Source organism: Aphidius gifuensis, linkage group LG5 (assembly GCF_014905175.1).
Source record: "Aphidius gifuensis isolate YNYX2018 linkage group LG5, ASM1490517v1, whole genome shotgun sequence".
Classification (NCBI taxonomy): Eukaryota; Metazoa; Arthropoda; class Insecta; order Hymenoptera; family Braconidae; genus Aphidius; species Aphidius gifuensis.
The window spans coordinates 5281310-5299466 of record NC_057792.1 but is presented as its reverse complement, the minus strand read 5'-3'; the positions used below and the strand labels follow the sequence as shown (position 1 = coordinate 5299466).

The window sequence follows — 18157 nt, the reverse complement described above, 5'->3', positions numbered from 1 at the left end:
TAGAATTTTTTACGCTCTTTTGTATATAGTGTTTATAATTTTAAATAATTATTGCTATACTGGGGTGTACACGATGCACATTTAAACTTCCTGCTATTTTTTTTTTTTCAAAGATAATCGTGTAGTGTATATAGAGGTTTTTTTTTTTTGTGCTTGACTATGTGTGTATTATTTTTACACACTTTGTGCACTTTTTAGTGTTAGCTAAGGAAAAGAAGTGGATAAGATAAATACTATTGACATTTGTCGAAAGGAAGTCGACAAAACGACACGCCAAGTTGCATATTTATTGTTAAAACAATTTTTTTTCTTTAAAACTAATTATAATTATAGAAGAACATAAAGAATAATTTAATTCTTATATTTTTTTAAAAACTATTATATATCTAAATTTCAAAAAAAAAAAATATATAAAATTCCTTTTTTTTTTTCAATTCTGTCATCCAATACGTATGAAGCGAGATTAGTACTTAGCACAGAAAAAAAAAAAAATATTAAACTAATAATTACTTCCTGCATTTACAAATGAATATTTTTGTTTGATTTTTTTTGCACTAAATTCGTTATAATACCAACTACAACTCGTACATAATTTTGAAAAATAACAACAAAAAATTAACAATTAAAATAATTAATATCCAAATATATAAAAATCACGTTTTTTTTAGATTGACAATTTTTTGTTGTTACATTCACAATTAAAACAAATTGACTAATATATCTTACATTAATAAAATATTTTTATTAATCAATAAACATATAATCTAATAACAATATAATAATAATAATAAAAATAATTGAATATATTAGTTTGAAAAATAAAATTGAAAAGAAAAATATATATAAATTGTAAAAAAAAAGTTTAAAAAAAAAAAAAAAAAAATGTTCGATCCAGAAGGCAATAATATTGAAAGGTTTTTGAAATGGAATCATGGTCATATTGAATCATTGGATAAACTATATACACGGCACTTTGATCCTCTCATGCACGCGCATCAGGTGGTATACGTGATGCAACGTTGCAATGCCTCTGTCGTACTTACCGACGTACGCGTTACCATCCTCTTTTCATCCATACAAAAATATATTAAAATAAGAAAAAAAAAAGTATATTTATATATATAAAAATTTTACCTATATTGAATTATACATATATCGTTTGAAAGACGCGTGAGTCACGTATTGATACGGCTTCGTTTCAAGATACTTACTTATTTTATTTTTTTATTTTTTCTACTTTTCTCTTGTCTTACTTGTATATTTTTTTATTTATTATCTTTTTTTAACCTCATCTCTTCCACTTTATTATCCCTTTTTTTTTTTTTTTACAATATTCCAACAGTTATGAATCCTATATTGGAATATAAACTTCTGGGTTGAATTCCACCTGTAAGTGAATTGATGCACATCATATTACAATCATTTTTTTTTTTTTTTTTTATCATATATTTTTATTGAATAACAATTTCATATTGATGCGTGAGAATATTATATATTATACATGTGTTTTTTTGTATATATTATTATTTTGTTTTTCATTTGAAAAAAAAATTACTTGAAAAGTTTTATAAATACTTGTAAAATTATTTTTCATTTTATTTTTGATATATATATATAGTTAATTTTTTCATTTATTAGTTAAATTGTTTATTGTTTCAATTTATTGGCTATTTTTTAAAAAATTGAATATTATTAACTTACAACAGACGGACAAATGACAATACATTTGCCTCGTTAATTGTTTTTGAAGACTATTTATTCGTTTAGTAATTGTTTGATGCTTTTCCATATGAAAATAATTGGAATAAAATTCGGTAACTTGCAGAAGAATTTTATTTAGGCGTTGTTTCAATATGAGCAACCATTGTATCATGAAATTTGTATACTTGGAAATAATTTTTCATCCAAATAATAACTTGGAAAAAAATACTAAAAGTCAGGGAAAAATATATAATTCAAAAAAAAAAATTAGAAAAAAGCTTAACTCCATTTAAATAAAAAATTTTTAATCAATAATAACTACAAAATTGTGTTTAAAAATATTTTTCAAAGTATTTAAAAAAATTTTTTTTTTCATTCTATTATTGTAAAAATATAATTTATAATATTTTAAATATTTAAATTATATTTACAATATAACGGTAAATAAATTTTTTCAAAATGATTTTTAAAACTGACAAGGAAACAAAGTGTCGAGCTGTCAGGAAAAGAACAATTAGGCCAAACTGCGCCTTCTATTATACCTGTCTCAATGATCCAAATGTTTATTTGTTATCAATATTCATTGAAAAAGATTCACCTGTTTGTTTGTATTATGGGAATTTAAAAAAAAAAAAAAAACTAACATAGACGCATAAAAACTATTTTAAATATACCAAAGAAGGAAGCACGTTGCACGTACAAATGATGTTTACTCGCGTGCACCTTTCAAACACGTTGGGGTCAAACCGATTTTACCTTGTCTTTTCTTCTTTTTTTTTTTATTATTATATTCATTCAAAAGTCCACATTATTTTATTATTTATAAAAATTAACAATTTAACATCAAAATAGAAAAAAATAAAAAGAATAATTAACATTAAAAAATTAACGAGCAAAAGTAAGTTAAATTATAATAAATAGAGAAAGGAAAATTGTATAAATAAAAATAAATAATAATAATGATAATAAAAAAAAAAGAAAAGTACAATATAATAATTACAAAAAAATAAAGATAAATAAAAAAATATAATTTATAAAATAAAACGTAGAGAAAGATGAAAAAAAAAAAAAAAAATATGAAAAAAAAGTTATATGCAGTTATATGTGTATTCTTAGAATGGTCGTTTGGTTCTTTCGATGGTAATTGGAGGAATCATGCCACACACAAGCAAAAATACTTGCAACATATACATATATATATATTTTTTTTTAAAACACACTGGACATGGCTAAATATGTATTTTATAAAACGACAGAAAATCTTGGAAATCATTTTCATTGATGTATTTTTATCTATGCATTATTATTATATTTACTTAAAATAAATTTTCTTTTTTTATTTTTTAACATTGTTTTACATTTACCACCATATTTTTTTTTTTTTTTATTATACGATTATTCCGAGAAACTGCATCATAATTTTTATTCTGGACACCGACAATCAGCGTGAATGCGTTACGACAATCATTATATATATATATGAGATATTTCGTAAAAAAACAAACCTTTTTTTTCTTTTATATAATTTCAAAAATACATTAAAAATATGAAAAATTTAATATCAAGTGATTAGGGTCATGTGTAGACACTTTGAAGTTGAAAAAAAAAAAATTAATTTTTTTATTACATCCATGTGTAGAGATTATATTGCAAAATATAATATTTTTTAATTTTTAAAACTTGAAACAAAAATCTATTGCTTATATAATTTGAAATAAAAAATAAAATTATTCATAAAATTGACAATTAAATATATTTTTATTTGAAAAAAAAAAAAAATAAAAGTATATTGCAAATTATATTACCTTTAAATTTTGGATATTTAAACAAATAAAAATTTCAAGTTTAAAGAGAAAAATTATTATTAAATTCATAGAAACCCATGGAATTTTTTAAACAAAAATTTTTATTTATAAAAAAATATATATAGTTAATAATAATGAAAAAAAAAAAATGAGAAATATAAAAAAAATTATAGAGTGGGAGTGGCAGCAAGTGAGTGTATATAGTCAAGGACCAACGTCACCTAGTCGGCACACAGAGAGGGTTACATTCAGCACAGTGATTACGAGACTGATTGGGCCGCGCGAAATGAGACGGCGGCGTCTCTCCACCCGACCACAAGCTCGTGACGAACGAGTATTTGGATTTTCTTATTTACTCGTATATATCGTACCAACAAACAATATTTTATGTTGTCTCAAAAGACCAAGAATTTAAAAATTATAAAATAACGAAAAAAAAAAAAAGAAAAAATTAAAGGGTCTTAAATATTTACTTCCACAATACATATACAAAAAGGAAAAATAAATTTCGAAAAATTCTTAGATACAATTGTCATTAAAAATAATAATTATTAAAGAAAATATATAATAGATATATAAATATATATGTGCGATGCGTTTTAATATATAAAAAGACAATTACATTATTATATAAAATATATAAATAAAAAAAAAAAATTGTGATGCGGCAAAAAGTTTCAGCGATGTATATAATTTTGTATCGCGGTAGTATAGTTCATGATACAACTGTATGTATTTTGTTGATGGTTTTATTTTTTCGATTCAGTTAAATGATGTGGTATGGTATATTGCAATGGCAAATGTACACCCATCAAAGAGAGGGGCCCCCGCAAATTAAAAATAAAGAAAAAAAAAAAATATATAAATTTACCAAGAGCCACGCCTACTCAGTGTGTCCCCGCGACTCTAAAGTTTCAAAGTGACACAAGTTACTTGGTGACTCGCGCACACGACGACGACGACGACGACAACGACTATTACAGGACCAATCTTCCATCTTTTTTATTTTACTTCAGTATATAAACCATATACCCAACCCATCAACTTCATGTACTACCATTTTTATATGTATGTATTTTTTTTTTTTTTATACACTCCCTTTGTACAGTCACTACTGTCCCCTTCTTCAACCGCGACCCCTCCTTGCCCTTTTTTTTTTTTTCTTGCGCAGATATATATAGATTCCTTTTTTTTTTTTTTAACTTTAATGTACTAGTACTCTTCTATTGCACTCATTTGTGTATTTATCTCCAAGTACATAGCAATGTATATATACACCCGACGGGAACCTCGAATCCGCTCAATTTTACTTGACGCCGCACCGCCCGACCACAACGCGTGACTGGCTAACTGCTTTTCGTTTATATTTTCATGCCTCTGCACAGCATATAGTCTCCAACAGTAATTGTTTTATTGTAAATAATTTTTTTTTTTTTTTTACAATATTAATGTACTTTGATTTATTGAATTTTTTTTTTATTTAATTCGCATTTTATTATAAATTATATTTTTTTTCAATTATACTATTATTTAGAATTTTTTAAAATTAATTTTCATTGTAAGATCAAAAAAATTGGCTATTTATTTGGCTTAATTGAATTGAGCTTTTTACTTGATTTTGATTTTTTTTTTCAATTTTATATATTTATTTTGACTTGAATCAATTTATATATATTTTTTATTTTTTTTTCATTGATATAATTACAAATTTTTTAGTGTTAAATTAAATAATAGTAAATTATATATTTAAAATGTGTATATCCGGATCAATGATATCTAAAAAAAAAAATTAACTGGATTATTTCTTCCGGTCGATGGCCCCGGGTCATCTGTTTTGCTTGCTCACCTTATATACAGTATAAAATACCTCGTAAACTCATCGGTGAATATATATAGTACATATAATATCACATATATATATATACTAAAACTTAAACAATATTGTAGACAATTACACAGACTTGAGGGCAAAAGTATATATGTATAATAAAAGAAGAAGACACAGATGAAAATAAAACAAGTATAAAGAGAACCGGAGGTTTGTTTGATACTATATATATATTGCACGTTACTTATACGGTTTATATGCACACTCACAAGCAAATGAAAAAAGAAAATATTTTTTTTAAATAATAAAAAATAAAAAAAAATGACCAAGAAGATTATTGTACGGCGGCAGGAGGGCCCGGGCCACGACCCCGGGGGCGGCCACGAGCCTTCACACATGTAAGATATATATACCACGGCAAACGCGAAAGAAACACAATGCTCGTCACGGTTTTTCTTAATCGTTTTCAATCTATACCACCCTGACTTTGAATTTATCATTAAATATATTTTATATATATATTTTTTTTTTTATATTAATATTTTATATCATTCCATATACTTACGCTGAATTGATCTAATTTTTTTTAACAAATTTTTTGTTAATAAAATTTATGATTGTAAATTTAAAACTTTGGGGAGTTTTTTTTTTTATTGGTTTTTTTTATGATTAGAATTTACACGAATTTATCTATATTATAATTTTTTTTTTTTAGTCAAATATTTAAATTATCAAATTAAAAAAAAATTTTTTGGCTCAAAAATTATAATATTTTAAACCAAAAACTTTTTTATTTTTTTGAAAAAAAAAAAATACTAATTATTTAATCTATAAATTAAAAAAAAATATACATTTGTAATTATATAAATTACATTTTTTTTTTTGTAAATTGAGAATTTAGAAATTTTTTTTTTTTTTGATAATAAATAAAAAAAAAATACACTTTTCTATATTTTAGAGACTTCAATGCTTGTTTGATACGACAATATTCTCTCTTTCTACATTTGAGAATGCCGCCTCCCATTTTTGCCCCTCTTTTTCCCTCCTTTCTTACCCTTTTCCATTTGCCCGCCAGTTTATAAACCAACGGTGGGTTCGTCGTCGTTTCGCGTCCGCGCATTTTTCCCTCTATTCCCCTCCCTTAAAATTTTCACCACACTATCATGGTCAAACCCGCCCTCTCTCATATATATGAATATTTTTCCTTTTTCCATTCCCCTCCATATACACATTTATCTTTTTTTTTATTTCCTCTCATTTATTTTTCTATATTCACATTTTTTATTTTTCTTTTTATATCTATATTTCTCTTTTTAAATTTTTTTTTATCCAATGTATTTCAACGTTAACATTATACATACAAAAAGACAAAAATTTACTCGATCAACATGAGAAAAAAAGTCATAGTTTTTTTTTATTTTCTCACTACCTTTAATTTCTCTTTAAAGATTTTTTTTTTTTTTTTCAATAACAATGTGAATGGCGACATGGATCGATGATCTATCGGTACATTGAGATGATCGTTAGTGCGCGAAAGAGTTAATCGTCTATTTAAAATATATAAACAAATAATTTACCGTCACTTTAATTACTCTTGTACTCAATTTGTTACATTTATTTTATTTATTTTATTTATATAGCTTTATTTATTTTTAAATAAATATATACTATTTTTTTTTTGTAAAAATTGAGTGATGCCCATTGCAGTGTTTATATATCTATATATTTAGATATATATTTATAGCAATTCACAAAAGGTATATATACAGGCCACCTAGCATGCAATGGAAGGTGTGTTTCCCACACGATCTCATTTCTTCCGCCTTCGATCTTTGTTCAATTGGTTATACACATATACTCTTCTTGTGAACCATCACAGTCGAGTGAACCTGTATATTATCCTTTCTTTTGCATCTTTTTATATATACATACCTTACATGTTAAATTTAACCGCCGGGGATATGTGCATCGTAATATGCAATACTCATGACAAAAAAAAAAAAACAAATATATTTAAATATATTCTTTTATAAATCAAAAATAAATATTTAAATAAAAAAATATTCACACGTTTAATTATTCAATCAATTGCTTATATATTTATATTTATTTTGGCAGTTTTATCATGATAATTGAATTATCAAAAAAATTATAAATCCTTACAAGAAATAAGCTGAATGAAAAAATGAAAAAAAAAAAATAACAAATTACAATTTGATAATAAAAATTTAATATAAAAATACAAGACACTAATGGGAAATTCATTGGGATCAATGAAATGTTAAGTGGATAATGGCAGTCGAAAATAAATGTTTCAAGTGTGTTGAAATATATTGAAATATATTTATATATATATTTAAAAGTTGCACGTGAGTGGCCCCACTGTTTTTATATTTTGCCCTCTTCCTCGGACCTTTCACTTTGTGTGTGATGGTCCAGCGAGTTTTGCTGGTAGATAAAATATAAAAAAAAAAGTATCATGATTTCCCACACCAAACACACACATACATACACTATCTTATACAACATAACTTACTGATGGTTAAATAATAATAACAGCAACAATTGTACATGATTCTTCAAGAAATGAAGAAGATCTGATGATGCAGTAAAGCACTCTTCTGATTTTTCGCTCTTGCTACAATTTTTGTTATATGTATATACTTCTTGTTTTTTTATTATTTTATTTAAGCCCTTTTTTTATTTTTTTTACCGAACACACAAACGATTTGCCAGCCTCATTCTTCCTCAATCTGGGAATCTTGGACAGAATATTCTCTGAAAATCATATTTTTTTTTTTTATATATTTTACAACTTTGTTTCATCATACTCCACCCTTTTTTCATGTACAAGTCATTTTCTTTACTGTAACATATACAACTGACTTTGTCTTATTCTTTATGTATTATTATTTTATTTTATTATTTTGTTTTTTTTTTTTTTTCAGTTAAACTTTGTTTCCTGCAAGTGAAGTTGCAACGATCGTCAAATTCAACATTAACTACTTCGAAGAATATTACAAATGGCTCGTATGAGGAAATAGTAAAATCATGGTATGTTTATATGCATAGATATGTTTATATTTTTAAAAGTATAATTTTTTAGAAAATATAACAAAAATAGAAAAGAAAATTATTTATGTTTACGCATAAAGTTACATACATATAAGTTGGGTTATGAGATTTTACCGTAATCGTCCATAAATTTACTGCAAAAGTATCTTCACATTTACGATTAGATTATAAGTATATATATAACCTATACTGAATACCAAACATTCATGCATATATATATATTATTTATATACATTGAAAGTGATTTAGTCCTTTGTTTAGATCAATTTTACTTTATGGATATTTTTATGTTTCTGAAATATCTTATGTACTTACTACTAGTATTTTCTTATTTTAAATAAATTTATAAATTTCTTTAATATTATTATTATGTATTTTTATATGTACATATGAAATACAGGTATTTTTTCAATTTTATAATAGTAGTTTTCCTCGGATCAATTTTTCTGGGTTCAACAATTTCGTTTACAGTTTTGTTTTTTTTTTGTAAAGATATGAAGTTGTGTTTTTATTGTTGAATTTTGAGGCTTAAATTATCCAATAATATTTTAATATACTCATCAAAAATGTTGTTTAATATATTGACTATCTGAAACAATTGATTTTTAAGTATTTTTTAAATTTCATTACGACTTCCGACGGATCGAAATTAATTTTATATTGTTTACTTTATTCCCATTTGATTTATATGAATTAAATACTCAATAAAAATATGATAATTCACGATACCATCAATTAAATTTTATTAAAACTCAAAATTCAAATTTAACAAAAATTCCAAATCATATGTTATATAGAAAAAAACAAAATAAAATAATACCCCATAAAATTTTAAAATAAACCCATGAATTTTTTTAATAATTAAATAAAAAAAAAAAAGTGAGAGAAAAAAAATTCTTTATCAAGAAAAATTAAAAAAAAACAAAGAAAATTATTGTTTTAAATCCATTATAGTCCATTTTTCGATGGAAAGACAACGCCCTTACTTATACCTATATGTCTAAAAGTAAAAGATGAGAGTAAGGAAGGATTTTCATTTGGGGGGACAAGCGAGTGAGCGCACAAGGATGAGGATGGTTTTACAGTATGGCGAAAAAAAAGGGAGAAAAATATAAGATGAAAGGTAGAGGAGAGGAAAAGACAAGGGGGAGGGGGGTTGATGGTGGTAGAATTGGTCTGGGATAAAAGGGGCATCGTGTAGAGGGAAAAGTGAAATGGAAATAAAAAAAGCTGTAGCAGCAAAAGTCCACAAGTAAAAGAAAGAAAGAAAGAGGAAAAGAAGGGATGTTATACAGAAATGACGATGGGGTAGAAAAAAAAGGGGCAAGAGGGGGGTTATATATATGCACAGGGTGAAAATGTAGATGAGGAACCTGAGGATGCGGGAAATGATGGTGAGTTTTGCAAGTATGGAAGGGACAAAAAGAAGGGGGACAGTGGATGGCAAAGAGGGCAAGATTGAGGGAAAATAAAAAGAAAAAAAAAGGGGTGGTAGGTTGGTCTAGGTATGTATAAGCTAAAGAAAAGCGTGGGTCGATTAAAAGTAGCGAGGGTGTTTCTGCTCTCGTTACGATGAAAATACTATGTATATATAAACGAGTGAGAGAAAGAAATTGTGGTAAAATGAGATGAAAATATTTTTTAAGGGGGGTTAAAAACAGTGTGGACTTGTGTTGTGTATCTATATATATATATTTTATCTTCATTTTCCTTATTTTTCTTCTTTCTTTTTATTTTCTATTTCTATTTTAAATATATGTATATGAGCTGATAAAAAATATATAGAGTGGGGGGTTAAAAAAGGCGGGAGTTTAAGGAAAAAGTAAGAAAATATGTAAGATAAATATTAGTGAGTGAGATAAAATTATAGTGTGGTTCTTGGTATCAACGACGAATACAAAGACGACAATGATGACAACTATATATGTATATATATTTATATGGGTTTTCTACAATTCTTAATGCAGAAAGAAAGGGGAAATTTCATGAAAATGACATTTGTCTTTTTGCAATTTATTCTATTTTATTTTTCATCTGCAAAAGTTTGCTGGGTGACGACGCGCGCGCCAACACTGGACTGAGTGAGCTTTTTTGGACCCGGATATATTTTTGTTTGGTGGGGGAATTGACTTTGTTGATGATAAGAGTTTCAGAACCTTTATTTGAATTTAAATTCAGGGTATTAAAAGGGTTGTACGTTTGAGGGATTTAAAGTTAAAAAAAATTTGAAAATTGTTTTATTTTTTTATTTATTTTTCTTTTGCAACAATAGCAAAACTTTTTTTTCTTTTTATTTTTTCATATAGAAAATTGTTTTATCTTGTTTTCAATTTAAAAAATTCTATATTGTTATAGATATATTTTTTTGAATGATAATTAAATGAAATTAAAAAAAAATTCATTCCAACTTTTACATATATTATTTTTATTTCAAACGGATCAGAGTGAATGGAGAATAGTCAGTTAGGGGGTTGAGATGGTAGTTGAAAAAATGAATACAATAAAAAAAAAAAGGAAAAAAAAATGACGAGTGGTTAGGGGTAAAGACGAAGGTCGCGACAAGGGGCACGATTATTACATTGACGCAAGTTGCGACGTTGTCTTCGATCACCTGGAACTTTTTTTATGATTTTTTTTTTTCGCACAAGATATATAAATATACATTTCTCACATACTTGCCCTTATATACATATGTATATTCGTTAACATCCTGTGAACAAGAAGAAATATATTATATAAAATGGAAAAAAAAATTTAAGTAAAAAAAAAAGAGGAAAAAAAAAAAAGAATATAAAAGTAGTCACGGATTCAATCTTTAAGGACGAAAGGTATATAATATTCTCGTGTATATATGTACTATGTAAAAAAAAAAGAAAAAAAAAAAACCAGAGCCCTCTTGGTTACAGCTGGCACTCTTCGGGGGTTGAACTTTAATTTAACGCATCGTGGCGCGCATCTCAGGCACACGGGTTATACTCTCAATGCCTTTGCTTTTTAACCAAAAGATACACTCTCTCTCTATGACATATAACATCGACAAGTGCACAGAAATATAATCCAAAAAAAATTATAAAATATAACACGCTTGAATGGTCAAAATACACCGCATTTCACCTGCTGACAATTTAAATAAAAAAAAAAAGATTTTAAATTAAATCCAAAAAAATATATACAACAAATTTATAATTAACAATATCTAATTAATTAATTAAATAATAATATAAATTACAATTAAATATATACAACATTTTTATTAACAATTTATTATCGAATTATTTGAAAGAAAAAAAAAAATTTAATTGAATTACAATATGAGTTGATTTAATCATCGTAATATAAATAAAAAAAATTTGATCGATGGAAATTTACCGGTTTAAATGAAATCATATATTGTTATTATATTTTTAAATATAGAATAAATAATATGCCGATACATGATGACTCGTCTGACGTTTTATGCATGATTAAAATACTGAGCAAATTATGAAATCCGATAAATGCCAACAATGCTTCAATATACTCAGTTATTATTTTGATATCAAAAGAGATTTCATCTTGTTGATAGGCTAATAATAATTTTAATATATTATTTATATTGTTGATGGGAAAAAAAATTATACTAATGAGATTTATTATTGTTATTTTTCTTGTTATTAGATGTAGTTTATTATTTTTTTTTTTTTATAATATTTATATTTCTATTTATTTTATATACATATAAAATATCTTTTTACATTAATTTTATACACTTGTATCACAATAGCGTTGATGAGACACGCGGTTTACCATAGTTGCTTTTCTCGATGGCTACTATTTTAACCAGCACGTGCTTTTTAATTTTTTTTTTTTTTCATATTCATAAAGTTTTATTATATTACATAAACTGACTGAAATGTTTTTGTAATAATTTTTAAGCTTATTTTTTGAATTAGAAATGAATTGAAATGTAAATTATTAATTGCATTTTATTTTTTTTTTATAAAATTTCTATAAATTCTTGAGACTATTATTTACTTGTGTATAAATTTTTATTTTTTTTATTTTTTCATTTTGTTGTAATTAAATTGAATAGATAAAAAAAATATATTTATTCATAATCTATAGAAATATATTTTCTATTCAATTAAGTAATTTTTTTTTTTTATTTATATTATTTTGCTTTTACAGCAATTTTTCTTCGTTTTCCTTATTTCAAAGAAATGTTTTTTTAAATTAAAAAAAAATTAAAAATCTAAAAAGTAATGGATAATAAAATTGGAGGTAAAAAAAAAAAAAAGAGTAAAAATGCTATGCTGTATTTTGTATAGGGTCGTTTCTGAGAAGACGATTAAATTCGTGAATGAAATCGAGGATAGAAAAATGAAGAATGAATGGTTTTGCGGTGGTGGTTTTGGTTGGTTTCAGATCTTCTTGAGTTTGGTCCACTCGACGAGTCACTTTTTTGCTCACTTTGTTTTGCTTTTGAGTCAGTTAACTCATAATCTTATTTTATTTTTACTTATTCTCTTTTTTTATTTCTGATTTCATCCACATGCTTTTTTTTTAATTATATTTTTTTTATTTTTTGATGGTTCCCCTTGGCTTTTTTACCGCCACTGCACACCGCCCATGGATCGTTTCTAATTATGTCATAACAATTTAACTCTACAACTGCAGAGGTACAACACTGTATCACTTTTTTTCATATATATATTTTTTTTTTCTGCAACAAACATTAACTAAATAAAATTGTTGAAAAAAAAAAAAACCAATCTATATACTGTCCAAGTATATAAATACTTAAAATAAGAAAAAATATTTTTATTGCGTGCCCATCATCAGTTATTTTTTTACTCCGAGTAATCACTTTTGTCTTGTCTCATTTTTTCTTTGAGTAGTTAAAATTTTTATACTCATTTTTTTTGTCTTTGGACAAATCTAATTTTTTTTTTTTCTTAACATCGATATTTTCCTTCATGAGGACACATCCTTTACAATTTTATTTATTTATTTTTTTTTGCCTTCGTATTCTTTTTGTCCTGGATTTTTTTTTTTATATTTTAAATCTATTTTTTTATTTTAAAGATACACGCGCGTTCCTTTTCTGCACGAAGCATGACTTGATCACCTGTTTTTTTTTTTTTATTTTCTTTTTTTTTTTCTTCAAACAAAAGTAATTCACCTTTTGCCGATGTATAATACACTTGAGCGCAATTGTTCCGTGAACTTGATGAGAATTATATACCTCTGAATTTCAGAGAAAAAATATATATTTTTTAAAATTATTTTACTTTTTTATATTGATCAGTTATATTGATATGTTATACTTTCTAGCTACATGATGATTTTATTTTTCAAGCAATAAAATCCTTTTTTTTTATTTCTTTTCGATAAAGTTGTTTTTATTTTCTTTTTTTTCTTGAAATTATTTTTTGTGATATATGCAAAATTAATATCTTAATACTCTGTGGATTTGGCCACCGAGTGGGAAAAGATCAAAGAATTGATGAGAAAATAATTCCCAAATGAATTAGAAAAAAAAAAATATTTTAAATTGCATTTTAATAATAATAATAAAAATAAATAAATTTCAGTAAATTCAAAATACATCGCAAAATATGTTTTTTAAATTTTTCCATAAAAAAATTTTCTAAATAAAAATCTTAAAATCATTCAATTTAATTGTGCAAAAATTATATATATTATTGATAAATTTTTTTCATACCCACCACAAAGAAAAAAAATTACAATTAAAATAATTAAATAAAAATAAAAAAATAAAAATTGAATATAAATTAAGTGAAAGATTTAAAAAATTGGAAAAAAATAAAATAAATTATGGAAAGTTGAACTTGACAAGTAATTATTTGAGTGACAAAATTATTTTCAACTTCAATGCATAAACATATATTTTTTTGTAATGATTTTCCATTTTTTTTTTCTGTCTTTTTTTATATTCATTGTAAATTTTCAATGTTTATATCTTTTCGTGATATTTATTTATGTCAATATTACCGTTAAACTAAACAATTCACGCTTCAACAATATTTTTCATATACAATAGAAACAAATAACTCATGAAATATCGATACGCCTGTGATTTCCAAGTAAAGTAAATTAAAAAAATTTAAAACAATATAAATACAATTTATTTAAAAAAACCTCAAGAATAACCAAAAAATAAATTTCTTTATTTAACTATTCTTAATCGTCAATCGAATAATTAATCCAATAATTTTTATAACTAAAAAATAAATATTTAATTGTATTTTAAAAATATACTGTACATCAGTATTTTCGTGTTAATTAATATAAGAGTCATTGACTCGACTTCCGGTGTACATTATGACAAAATTATATAATTTATTTAAGATTTTTTTTCTTTTCTTTTTTATCATTTATTAATCAATTTTATAATAGTACAATATTTTTCTTTTTTTAATTGAAGTATATAGTTGCTATGGAGTATAAATAAAACAAATTAAATATATAATTTGTGTCAGAATAAAGACAGACATACATGAATGAAATATATTTTTAATCTTCAAAATTAATAATATACAGCTATCGACTTGTCTCGGTAACTTCTTTTGTTATCGCACTATTTTTATCTTTACTAAATTATATAATTATTGTCAAATTTTATTTTAAATTATTATTATTATTAATAAATCAATTTATTAATTTGATAATTTATTTTGATGCTAAAGCTTTAATTGCTGCATTGATCCAGTCAATGTGTTTATGAATAATAGTGTAAACCATTGGTGATCCACCAGTGCAAGCTCTTCCATAGGATAATAATCCAATAAAAACACCATCAGCTGTTAGTGGGCTGCCTCCATCAAACTATAAAAAATATATAAAAAAAATTATCTCACGAATTTTACTCGTTAATGAATTATAATTTGTACATAAAAATTACTAACATAACAAGGACCGACATCTCCCTTTTCAAGTGTACAAATTTGTTGTGATGTTACCGAAAAAGTATCTTCACAAATTTCACGATCTAATATTTTAACATCAATTTCTTGAAGTTTTTCAGCTGTTGGTCCATTTTCCTAAAATATTTCATATGAATAAAATGCTTTTATAAGTGTAGAAATATTTTAAAAACTTACTGAAATGTATCCCCAACCAGCAACTGTTGCTGGATAATCATTTTTATCATAAACATCACTTGTTGTTAGATTAATTGGTTGAACTTTATTATTAAATTCAATACGTTTTGTTGTTTTTAATATTGCAATGTCAGATTGTTTATAATCGTCATCATAATCAGCATGAATTGCTGAATCACGTGTATCATATCTTTGTCCATCTTTTAATGAATTTGATCCAACAACTATTTTCAATTGAGTTGCATGAACATCACTTGGATAAATTTAATAAAAAGAATTAATTTATCATGATATATTTTTCAATTTAAAGTAATAATAATTACATATTCGCGCATGATGTTGTTGTTATAACATGACGGTCATCAAAAATAACACCACTGCATATATGTTCTCCGCCAAATTGTAGTGAATATAGATATGGATATTTTCCATCAGGAGCATCGTGTCCACCAACTATTTTTGATGTTGGAAGACCTTAAAAATATAAAATAAATTTTACTTTAATCTTAAACAAAACAGTTCAAATTAATTAACTTACCATTTGTCAATACAAAAGTACCAAGTAAAAATATCAAGCTGTTCATAATCATGATGATAAAATAAAATTGTCTTTAACGTTTTACAAAAATACCTCTATTTATATGAAATTTTTTATCAAATAAATTAAGTCTAGATTTAGTTATGTTATCAATATAAAATAAATAAAATTCGTTTACGTAATTACATACTATTTCATCACAGATGATAAATATCATACAAAAAAAAAAAAAGTATTTTTTTACTGATAATAATTAAGCTAGTCATTTATAATCAGGTTATATTTTTATCATTCTAAAATGATATTGCACAATTTTATAATATTATAATCAATAAAATATTAACCCAAAAAAATAATAATTATTATTATTATTCTAGCAATTTTATTGGATTGTTTAAAAAATAAATTAAAATGAAAAAAATATATTTCAAACAGGTGATTTTATCAGTGATATTTTTCAGTAAAATACAATTATATAAATTGTTTTTTTTTTTTTTGCTTAAGTATATATGCTAAGTATAAATGAAAAAAAAAAAAAAAAAAAATGGGCACATGGACGGTAATACTATATTGAAATTACACTTATTGGTGTTAAATTACAAATACGATTCACACATTTATTATTTACTCACTCTTATAATTATTGCTTAAATGTTAAGTGTCAGTTTATGTCATTTTTTTTTTTTTACTGATTAACTAATTTGCAAACTATTATCATCATGCAAAAAAATAAATAAATAACAAGATATATAAAATTTTACAATGAAAGTTTTTTTTTTTTTTTAATTATAATATACGATATAAAATTCGTAGAATTTTCTTCCTTTTCTTTTTTTGTATAGATTGAGTACAGGATACAGTGAGTTGAGTCCTTGCTCTGTATTTTTTTTATTTTTTTTTGTTAAGTGGGGCCTTAGGGGGCCCATTATGAAGCCATAAAACAACAGGCTAGGCACCATGCACTGTTACGCGTATCTATATTTTTTTCTTTGTTTATATATATGTACAAAAAAAGTGATTTTAAAATCCGCATGTTATTTATTTATAATTTTATATAAATAAACTGTTAAATAAATAATTTTATTTGACAAATTTCAAAACTTAAATTTATTAAATTATTTAATTTTGAGTTTAATTTGTTTTTATTAAAATTTATGCTGTATGTTATTATATTATTTTTTTTTTTTTCGTTGACAAAATGTTAGTTAAAGTTCTCGAGAGTCGAGATCAATGCAAGTGATAAAAAAAGTTGTAGGATATATATTTTTTTTTTCCATTTGCAATCTATTTGTGGCTAGAAATTCTTGATGCTCGAACCGGAACTTAATGGTTCCTGGTATATTATTTGTAATACATCCTTTGTTACATTCTAAAAAAAAAAAAAACAATCAATAATTATTGTTATTTATTTATAACCTCAGGTAAAAATTCACAGTTGATTTTATCAAATTAAAAATGACAAATTTATTGGTCAATTAATTCAACTGTCATTTGAACCATATGTAAATTAATTTCGCTGATTTTTTTTTTATTAAAACCAATTATTTATTTTGTATCGTGTCAAGTATATTCTCTAATATTTTCTTGTCATTTAAACTTTCGTTTGATTCATTCAAAGAGCCGAAAATATAACCTAGGGCGTCTGTTTAATTAATTTTTTCATATAAAAAAAAATCAAATAATAAAATTTAATATTAGCAAAAATATTTACTCTAATATGTAATCGTATTTTTAATTTTAATTATACAATTTTTAATTATTGTTACAGATGATATAAATGCGACAAGCTGACGACATAAATTTCCATCCATTCACCATGAGGGTAAGTTTAGCAATTTTTTCATTTAATTTTTTTTTTTGTATTTTTAGATGACTAAACTCTTTTGTATCGTTTGAAATATTTTCTGTTAATTTTTCAAGTCATTTGAACTTATGTTTACTTGAGTAGGTAGTTAATTATTTTTTTCCATTATAAAAAATTCAATTGAAATTATTTTTAACACTTTATTTTTTTTTTATTCTTGAGTTTTTTTTTATTATCAATTTAACAAAGTGAAACATAGTGAATATAAAATTATGATATACTTGATTATATTATAAAAATATT

At 24.3% G+C, this 18157-nt stretch overlaps 1 protein-coding gene and 1 long non-coding RNA gene across 2 annotated transcripts in view; one reads left to right on the top strand and one right to left on the bottom strand.

The window, feature by feature from the left end:
* LOC122857181 overlaps positions 1 to 18157 on the top strand; it is a 94403-nt gene that overhangs the window by 13599 nt on the left and 62647 nt on the right. Inside the window, exons 2-3 of the long non-coding RNA XR_006374186.1 lie at positions 8283 to 8388; positions 17819 to 17872. This is a non-coding gene — a long non-coding RNA (uncharacterized LOC122857181). The remainder of the gene's footprint in view (positions 1 to 8282; positions 8389 to 17818; positions 17873 to 18157) is intronic.
* Positions 14561 to 16119, bottom strand: LOC122857179 (chymotrypsin-1-like). The gene is made up of 5 exons (XM_044159219.1): positions 16051 to 16119; positions 15836 to 15986; positions 15513 to 15765; positions 15318 to 15452; positions 14561 to 15237 (listed from the first exon to the last, which is right to left on the bottom strand). Exons 1-5 carry the CDS (start codon positions 16100 to 16102, stop codon positions 15082 to 15084), a joined length of 747 nt encoding a protein of 248 aa, XP_044015154.1. The 5' UTR covers positions 16103 to 16119; the 3' UTR covers positions 14561 to 15081.